Source organism: Sparus aurata, chromosome 24 (assembly GCF_900880675.1).
Source record: "Sparus aurata chromosome 24, fSpaAur1.1, whole genome shotgun sequence".
Lineage (NCBI taxonomy): Eukaryota > Metazoa > Chordata > Actinopteri > Spariformes > Sparidae > Sparus > Sparus aurata.
Window position 1 is genome coordinate 22326798 of NC_044210.1, and position 10607 is coordinate 22337404.

Genomic DNA, 10607 nt, shown 5'->3' on the forward strand with positions numbered 1-10607 from the left:
GGATGGAGAAATTCCACGTATAAATAGGGTGGGGGGGGGGGGGGGGGGGGGGGGGGGGGGGGGTTACTAATTGATGGCATGTTTCCAATTTACTTGATTTATCTTAAATCATTGGCACATTTAATTTATTTTAGAATTTAAATTATTTGTAAATGACCAAAAATATGAAATAAATAAATAAATGAATAAATATGACAGAATTATCACTGTAATATTGCATTTTATTGAACTACACAAGAGAAGAAAACACAACCATGCCAACATTTCGGCACTGAAATGTGCGTAAGAGTACTCCTGAGTGTTCGTAGGATTTGTTCTTGCCTAAGAAAAAATCCTAGATAAGAAAAAATTCATGAATGCCACAATCTTCGTAAAATCTTCGTAAGTGGGACTTAAGAACAAATTTGTTCGTAAGAACGGTTCATGAATGAGGCCCATTGTTTGTGTACGCAGAGTTTACTAAAAAGAAGGTTTTTGAGCTACCCACCGTAGGAGCTGGATCTCCAGCGCGCCGCCGTCATGGCAGACAAAAAGTGTCGATCCCCGATACGACCTAACAGGCAAGCTTGACGAGCGATCCACCATTACGGTCGGCACTTTTTGTCTGCCTTGATAGTGGCGCACAGGAGGTGCTACTGCTAATGTGAGTTGTCCAAAAACCTTCATTTTAGTACACAAACAATATTCTCAATGCTCATGTTCATGTGTAGAAACCCCGGTGATACTACGAGTAAAGTTTCATGTTGTGTCTAGCCTTCTGAGTGTTTTAAAAATAGCGATTTTAGTGCCCCTGCACTCCATTGAAAATTAGCTTGCCCAAAAACGAAACTACAGTAAATCTTAAAAGTGCCCCTTTCATCGCAATTATGCATTTACACGAAGGTTTGACTTATATTCAATCCCAAATAAAGCCTTGGTTGCTTTTTGGCGAGAGTTTCACTTTAATGTTAATGTTTTAATAATCCTCTGCAACCAATGTGAAGTGTGAAGTTTTAGATGAGCGATTCATCAAGCAGCAAAACCAGAAGCCAAGAAATCAGACAGGCACATTTTGAACAGGCACTAAAATATTCTGAAGAAAGAGGTGTAACTCTAGTGTTTGTGCCAAAACTCTCCTGGTCCCTGACCTTGGTCTCGTCTTCTCATCTTCCTCTCTTCACTTGTAACTGGTGGCTTAAAGCTATGCTGCCTTTTCTCCTGAACTGAACTGAACAACTAGAGGTGGAGTAAACAAGGCAGACACTGAGCCATCTACAAATGAGATACAGAGTCTCAAATTGACTGTCTGTGGCTGCAGCAGGACTCTTCATACCTGAGAGTGTCCAGTCTCCAGCCTGTATCCTCCAGTCGAGCAGACAGCTGCTTTACTCCTGAGTCTCCTGGATGATTGTAGCTCAGGTCCAGCTCTCTCAGATGGGAGGGGTTGGAGTTCAGAGCTGAAGCCAGAGAAGTACAGCCTTCCTCTGTGATCAGACAGCCTGACAGCCTGCAGACACACAAAACAACACAGAATGTATTCATTAATCAGCACTAAACACAGAGTATGACTATAGCTGATGGAAATGCTGTTAGTTTTGCAAATATTTGGTCATGAACCGACATTTCGTACAGATTAAAATGACGACCTGACGATGGAGCTAGAAGAAAAATCAGAGGATCACCAAAGTATTTACAGTTCATCTTGAGGGGAGCATGAATGTCTGAACAAACCTCATAACGATCCATCCAGTGGTGTGTGTGTGTATGTATATATGTATGTATATATGTATATATATATATATATATATATATATATATATATATATATATACATATATATATATACATACACACACACACACACATATATATATACACACACACACACATATATATATACACACACACATATATCTATGTATGTATACACACACACACACACAATGAATAAATTGTTGGTACCCTTCCGTTAAAGAAGGAAAAACCCACAATGTTCACTGAAATAACTTGAAACTGACAAAAGTAATAATAAATTATTATAAATTTGAATTGTGGTTCAACAGTATCCTTTAAAATAAAAAGAAATGAAACTGGCCAGCACAAAAACGATGGTACCCTTAACTTAATATTTTGTGCAATCAAGCAATTTCTGTAACTCTCAATGAGACTTCTTCACCTGTGGACAGGTAATCTGGCCCACTCCTCGTGAGCAAACTCCTTGAGTTGTCTCAGGTTTGAAGGGTGCCTTCTCCAGACTGCATGTTTCAGCTCCTTCCACTGATGCTCAATAGGATTTAGATCAGGGCTCATAGAGGGCCACTTCAGAATAGTCCAATGTTTTGTTCTGAGCCACCCTTGGGTATTTTTAGCTGCATGTTTTGGGTCATTATCCTGTTGGGAGACCCATGACCTGCGACTGAGACCAAGCTTTCAATTTTGGAGCACATTTTGCTCCAAAATGCCTTGACAGTCTTGAGATTCATTGTACCCTGCACAGATTCAAGACATCCTGTGCAAAATGCAGCAAAGCAACCCTAGAACGTAACCGAGCCTCCTTCATGTTTCACACTCAGTACGTTTACATGCACAGCTTAGTCAGATTACAGTCATAGTTCGACTATGCTGCTCAATCGGACAGCTGCAATTATCCGAGTATACATGCCAGTGAGAAAATCGAATTACTGGCCGAAAGCATGTCATACCCCGGTACGCTAGGTGGCGCTGTACCCATTTCAACAAGTGTTAACGGCGCACCTCCGGCTGACCTCTTTACGTCACCAGCTGCCTCGGCATTCAAGAAAGATGGCGTACGAAGAGCGAGACGAAGCTACATCTTTGTACACTTCGTATATGGTGTACATGATAATTACACAAACTAGGTGCACTCTGGCGCTCTTTCTTGCGCTGATTTCGGAGGAAAGCCGCCGCCGCCCGTCTACTTCCGGCTCACAGCCCCGGGGAAAAATCTCGTGCCTGCGCAGAACGCAAAATCCGATCCAATCCGCTGGAAACGTATACATGCAGGAGTAATGCGACTTTCAATCGAATAATCTACATGGTGTAATTCGACTATGAGAAATCCGATCCGGTCCGATTTTAGTCAGACTAAGGTGTATACATGCATCTTAAAAATCCGTTCATAGTCAGACTAACGCAGTAATTCGGTTTTCTTGAGTGTCATGTAAACGCACTGAGTAGGTACAGTGTTCTTTTCTTTGTATGCTTCATTCTCGCGTCTGTGAACATAGAGCTGATGTGATTTGCCAAAAAGCCCCAGTTTTGTCTCATCTGCCCAAAGGACATTCTCCCAGAAGCTTTGTGACAGTAGAGTGTTACTCCATTGTCTTTCATAAAGTCAACTTTGGTTCAAACAGCGATGGATGGTGTGATCTGATACTGATGTACCTGGACCTTAGAGTTCACCCCTTATCTCTTTGGAAGTTGTTCAGGGCTATTCAGTTACCATTCATGTTTTCCGTCTCTTCAATTTGTCATCTTTCATTTTCCTCTAACAGCAACGTCCAGGGAGGTTGGCTACCGTCCTGTGGACCTTAAACTTCTGAATAATATGTGCAACTGTAGCCACAGGAACATCTAGCTGCTTGGAGATGGTCTTGTACCCTTGACCTTTAACATACATGTCTATCATTTTCATTTCTAATCTCCTAAAACAGCTCTCTCCTTAGCTTTCTGTGGTCAATGTTCAGTGTGGTATACATCATGATACCAAAACAGCACAGTGCTTTTAACCCTTTAAATAGGCAGACTGACTGATTTCAAGTTTGAAGACACCTGTGATGCTTATTACAGGACACACCTTAGTTGAACATGTAAACATGGTCAAATTATTTTTAATCTTTTCTGGAGGTACCATCATTTTTGTCCAGACAAGTTTCATCTTTTTTTAAAATTATTCTGTTGAACCAATAATTCAAAAGCATGTCTAATTTTCATTAATTTTCACTAATGTTTTGTTTATAATTATTTTTGTCAGTTTCAAGTTATTTCAGTGGACATTGTGTTTTTCTTTCTTTAATGGAAGGGTACCAACACTACCAAGTGTCTATCTATTTTTTGACCCTGTCTGGTCTAGACCTGCTCCAACTGTAAAGTAAAATGAAATAATGAAATAAAGTAATGAATCCTTACCTGAGAGTTTCAAGGACACAGTGTGGATTCTCCAGTCCAGGAGACAGTAGCTTCACTCCTGAATCCTGCAGGTTGTTGTTACTCAGGTCCAGTTCTCTAAGACTAGAGGACTGGGAGCTGAGAACTGAGGACAAAGCTTCACAGCTTCTCTCTGAGAGGTCACAGCCACTCAGTCTGGATAAAGAATAATGAGCAGAACAAGAAGATAATAATTCTATTTGTGTCAACAACTGCACATTTACGGCATTCTGAAAAAAACTTCTCTACACTTACAGAGCATTGTTGGAGACTTTGACCACTGGCAGCAGCCTCAGAAGAGCCTCCTCTGAAGCAGAGTATTTCTTAAGGTCAAAGACGTCCAGATCATCTTCTGATGCCATTAAGATGAAGACCAGAGCTGACCACTGAGCAGGAGACAGTTTCTCTGTAGAGAGACGCCTTGATGTCAGGTACTGTTGGATCTCCTCCACTAGAGAATTATCGCTCAGTTCATTTAGACAGTGGAACAGATTGATGCTTCTCTCTGCAGATAGATTCTCACTGATCTTCTTTTTCATGTACTTGACTGTTTCCTGATTGCTTTTTGAGCTACTTCTTGTTTGTTTCTGCAGACCTCGGAGGAGATTCTGATTGGTCTGCAGTGAAAGACCCAGGAGGAAGCGGAGGAACAAGTCCAGATGTCCATTCGCACTCTGTAATGCCTTATCGACAGCACTCTGGTAAAAATTTGTTGATTTTCCTCTTAACACTTCAGACCACCAGGATGTTGACTGCTCTTCATCTGACAGCAGATTGACTCCAGAGTTGATGAACGTCAGATGGACATGAAGAGCTGCCAAAAACTCCTGAACACTCAGGTGGACGAAGCAGAAAACCTTGTCCGGGGACAGTCCCTTCTCCTCTTTAAAGATTGTTGAAGCTGCTCTGATATCGATGTCACACTCTGTCAGGTCTGATTCACAGAAGATCAGGTTTCCTTTCTGCAGCTGCTCATAAGCCAGTTTTCCCAGAGACTTTACCATCTTCCTGCTCTCTGGAGTCCAGAGTGGATCCATCTCAGCTCCTCCATCATACTTGACCTTCTTCACTTTGGACTGAACCGCCAGGAAGTGGATGTACATCTCAGTCAGGGTCTTGGGCAGCTCTCCTCTCTCTCTGGTCTTCAACAGATCCTCCAGAATTGTAGCAGTGATCCAGCAGAAGACTGGGATGTGGCACATGATGTAGAGGCTTCTTGATGTCTTGATGTGGGAGATGATTCTGCTGGCCTGCTTCTTTTTTCTGAAACTCTTTATGAAGTACTCCTCCGTCTGTGCGTCAGTGAACCCTGTGACCTCTGTCATCACGTCAACACACTCAGGAGGGATCTGATTGGCTGCTGCAGGTCGTGTGGTTATCCACAGGCGAGCAGAGGGAAGCAGTTTTCCCCTGATGAGGTTTGTCAGCAGCACATCCACTGAGGTGGACTCCCTAACATCAGTCAGGATCTCAGTGTTGTGGAAGTCAAGAGGAGGTTGACACTCATCCAGACCGTCAAAGATGAACACAACCTGGAACTCTTCAAACCTGCAGATCCCTGCTTGTTTGGTTTCAGTGAAGAAGTGATGAACAAGTTCCACCAAGCTGAAATTTTTCTCTTTCAGAACATTCAGCTCTCTGAAAGTGAATGGAAATGTGAACTGGATGTCCTGGTTGGCTTTGTCTTCAGCCCAGTCCAGAGTGAACTTTTGTGTTAAGACTGTTTTCCCGATGCCAGCCACTCCCTTTGTCATCACTGTTCTGATTGGTTTATCTCTTCCAGGTGAGGCTTTAAAGATGTCTTCTTGTCTGATTGTTGTTTCTGGTCTGTGTGGTTTCCTGGATGCTTTTACAATCTGTCTGACCTCATGTTCATCATTGACCTCTGCAGTCCCTCCCTCTGTGATGTAGAGCTCTGTGTAGATCTGATTCAGAAGAGTTGAGTTTCCTGCTGTAGCGATCCCTTCAAACACACACTTGAACTTCTTCTTCAGGTTAGATTTAAGTTTATGCCGACAAACTGCAGCAAGATGTTCTAAATAAACACACAACAAAAAAGTTACTTATGAAGAAAATACATCAATTTAATTCCTCTAAAGATTTTAGATACATAAACAGATACAGCTCCATCTTTTGAGACATTACAAACTGTCTCATTGATCCAACATGTTAAATCTTTAGAGAAATCCTCTTACTGCTCTGCAGACAGTCAGCCAGCTCCTCCTGCTTCATTCTCCTCAGGAAGTGAAGTGTGATCTTCAGAAATGCCTCTCTGCTGCTCCTCCTCTGCTCTTCATCCTCACCGTCCAACACCTCGTCATCCTCTCTCTGACTCTCTGGGTAGCATTCTGAGTGATCAGAACCCAGAACCTTCTGGATCTTCTTCAGCTCGTTCTTCACAAAAATGACAATGTTGTCCTCCAGCAGCTGAAACAGAATATTATCTGAATGATGACATTTAAGATCATGGAGCCAAACATCAGATCCTTGTTGGACAGATTCACCACTGGTCTGTAAAGTGCAGCATGGAGATTATTGTGAACAGAGTGGATGTAAAAGTAGTTGTTGTTCATGTACAGACCATAAATATGGAGTCCAGGTGTGTCTGATGCTGCTGGACAGACGGACCTCTGGGAACCTCTGAGCTCTCCTGGTCGACTCTGTGGAGGAATCATGAAGAATCAGTCACATTGTGTCTGTCCACTCAGAGACAAACACAAGCTGAAGGTCCTTTGAGTTAAAGTGTTGATGACATCATTGAATCAGATGGTTTTCTCTGACATCAAAGTGTTGGTCATACTGCTGATCCCAATGTGAATCAACAGTCAGTCAGTTTACTCGGTTGGTTCAGCAGCTTGTCTGGTTTAGTCCCTCCAGCTCTTAGTGACCCGTTTAATACTGTGGACAGCAACACACAGCTAACACAAGCTAGCTGGATGCTAACTGTCCAGTGCATTGGTGCAGTGTTGATTTCAAATTTGTCAGATTTGTGTGACCCGAAAGTTATTTATTGACTTTTTCATATGCTGCTTTTTGGTGATTATCGTCACAACGGCCAGACTGGAACCTGCAGAAGCATACTGCATTCACTTGATAAACCCCAAACCCTCTGAGGATAAGGGATTTTTGGGCGAAAGGCACAGGGGGTGGGGCACTGAGCGACCAGGAGGCAGAGTCGTAGGGCAAACCATATCTGGAGAGCAAAGCATGTCTAGGGTCTACAAAGAAGATAAGGCAAAGTGCAAAGCAGTTCAGGAGGATGGGCTGGAGAGAGAACCAGAGACCAGTGGAGGTCTGCCAGCAGCAGGGGTGGATCACACAGGACAAGGATCAATAGTTAGCCAGGCTGCCAGCTGAGAACCTTATTAACCATGTTAATATCTCAAAGACACTGACCAACTACACTGGTGTGACCTGCAACACGTAAGACCTTGAACCTTATGTATCCCAAAGTTAAGGAGGCCACAGCTGCATCGTTGTGAGGATCATGTTCTTTGACTTCTCCAGTGCCTTTGACACTGTCCAGCTACATGAGCAGGCCTTGAAGCTCTGAATGATGCAGATGGACCAGGACCTTGTGGCATGGATTATGGACTACCTGACAGACAGGTTGAAGTATATCAGGCTGCAAGGCTGCTTGTTTTGCAGAATTACCACCTGCAGAAGTTCTCAGATGGCTCCTCCATTGTTGGCTGAATCACAGACGATAAGGAGTAGATAGACCTAGTCTAGGACTTAGGATGGTGTGACAGGAACCTCATATACCTCAGTATCTGGAAAACCAAAGGGCTAGACCTCCGACATGGAAGAAGCCCCCACAACCCTGTAGCAATAAATGGGGAGGAGGTAGAGGTGGTTGACACCTACAAGTTCATAAGGGTACAACTGAATGACAAGCTGGGCTGGTCGGACAACACTGAAGCCTTCAACAGGAAAGGACAGAGCAGGCTGATCTTTCTGAGGGGGCTCAGGTCCTTCACTGTTTGCACTAGGCTGCTACGGATGTTCTATCAGTCTGTGGTCCAGTGTCATCATTGTTGTGGTGAGATGGAGAGGTGGCATCAGCAGCTGTGGTACAAACAAACTGAATAAGCTGGACAGGAAGGCCAGCTCTGTGGTGCACCACCATGGTACATCCCATCCTATGGTGGACAATCCCTCTCTCCTTTCTATGCTGAGCTGAGGTGGTTCAGGAGTTCGAGTCTGACCTGTCTTTTACTGCATTTCCTGTCATATCTATGATTTTTTGAAGCAAAATCCCCAAAATCAAAAAGGCAAGCAGAAAAGGCAAGCAGAGAACAATACAAAAGGCAAAGCAGTCAAAACAAAACAGAAATCCAAAAGTGTGAAACTAAACAAACCAGGCAGACATGAGTATAAAACAGCACCTGGAGAAAAGTGAGGGGAAAACACTGGCTTCATGGTGCGTTCCTCTGAAAGCCTGAGGTCAGTATTCCTGACTTCCAATCTGAATTGATTTAACAGATCAAGAAACACAAAACTCAAATCATGAAATACAGTGAAATAGTTTGAAATGGGACCAAAAACATTTGCTGCTTTATAATTTTGCTGCTTTAAATTTTTTGTTGAATAACTGCAGTTATGTTGTTAGTTAAATAATAGCCATCCTTGTGACATGTCTTGATAAACTTTATGCCCTCAGACTCCTGGCTTACTTCTCCTCACTGGCTGGCTGCTCTGTGTCATTGTGAAAGAGATATTTGTTTGTTGCTTATTAAAATTTTTGCTGATAACAAGTTTTACTTTCAGAGTTTGACACACATTGAACTTGTATTGCCTGCGTACAATACCAGCCCACGGTGGAGCAGCAGCTCTTTGATTTAGATTTTTTGACGAATGTCCACGACTGACATGTTTCAACTTCTGTGGTCACATGACTGAAAACCAGGAAATGATGACTTGATGGAGGAACATTGTGGAGTCACAAGTATCCTTTGTTAGCAGCTAGTATCGGTTTTGTTTTGTTGTTGTTGTTTTTTTTGCCCGCTCTACCAACTGAGCTAAACGACTCCCCAACTAGCATCTGTAAGCCTGAATAAAATCACCATGTTACACTCAACCAGTCATCAGACAAATGTTAAACTGGATTCAAGAGATGAAGACTTGTTCTACTGGGCAGCTTTCACATGTGAGAATATAAATGTACTAAAGAAGAACAACGCTGAAAAAAAAGTTTAAACAAATGTCTTTGAATAAATAACAAAACATGAATCAGTCACATATTAATGCTATTAACAGCTCACCTCTTTACAGCAAAAGGTTTATCTTCTTCAAAATCAATGAGAAGACCTATTGACTCGTCACTTTTGAAGGACACACAGCTGGGCTCAGGTCCAGGTCCAGGTCCAGGTCCAGGTCCAGGTCCAGGTTCAGGTTCAGGTCCAGCTTCAGGTCCCATTCCAGGTCCAGGTCTAGGTCCAGGTCCAGTAGAGGCTGGTCTCCTGTTGGACAGAGAAGAAGACCACCAGAGATGTTAATTCACTTTCTAGTCTTCAGACACAGAAGCTTCTGTCCATAAAACAGTGGAAAACATCAGGAAACCTTCAGAGAATACTGGACCTAGGCCTGTCACGATAATCAATAAAGCAATTAATCGTATGATAAATAAAAATGAGCTCGATAATTTTGCCGGCCGCGATAATTCCCATTTGCATGCTTGTTTGTTTTCCTCGTGTCTCTCACGTGAACCCTATTGTCAGTCACTCTGTCTCGGTGTAGGAAGGCGGGCCCTGCACCTGGCTTACCACAGAGTGCAGCATGAGAGCCCCGTGAGGTAACGCTAGTTGAGATTTGGAGGAATAAAAACCAAGATGGAATTGGTTTCAAAGCCTAACGTGACAGCTGCTGTGTAGGAGCACTTCGGATTCAAACCGAATAACCATAGTGAATCACTTTACCTGGACAAGCCCGTACGTCGCATTTGTTGTGAAACAGTAGCAACTAATAGTGGCAATACAACAAACATGCATCTGCAAAAAAAAAGTACAACTAAAGCTACAGAGGGGCCGTCTCCGTCTTCCCAACACTCCAAAATCACTGGGGCGTTTAGTCGACAAACTAAACAGTGCAAAATGGCGCGCACTCACAGACAGTGCAGTTCGCCCCATCGCTGAAGAGATGTAGCCCTTTAATACCGTCGAAAAGCCGGCATTTCGACAAACGCTGCAAACATTTGACAGCCAGTTCGAACTGCCTGGAGAACATATGTGTCACAAACAGCAATTCCACAACTGTACAACAGCGAGAAACACGACATACTAAAGGGTTAGAGTTACTGTTTTTGGTTGTGTGTAATTCAAGTGCAATTTTTGCTAACGGAGACTGAGAGTCGATTTCATTTATTGTTTCTGGTTGTTTTGTTTATTTATTTTGGATATCCAAAATGTCGTCTTTACATTCTAATTCCAATGTTAAATATTCTTTAGAAATAAAAGTTTATT

The 10607-nt window shown here is 42.8% G+C and overlaps 1 protein-coding gene across 1 annotated transcript; it reads right to left on the reverse strand.

Annotated features, from left to right (window-relative positions):
- Nucleotides 1–1344: 1344 nt before the first annotated feature.
- Nucleotides 1345–8853, reverse strand: LOC115576966 (NLR family CARD domain-containing protein 3-like; the record flags this gene model as incomplete). The annotated part of the gene is made up of 6 exons (XM_030409689.1): nt 8833–8853; nt 6510–6573; nt 6342–6470; nt 4402–6166; nt 4129–4302; nt 1345–1486 (listed from the first exon to the last, which is right to left on the reverse strand). Coding segments are annotated over exons 1-6 (2295 nt in total), but the record flags the coding sequence as incomplete, so codon positions are not given.
- Nucleotides 8854–10607: the final 1754 nt, after the last annotated feature.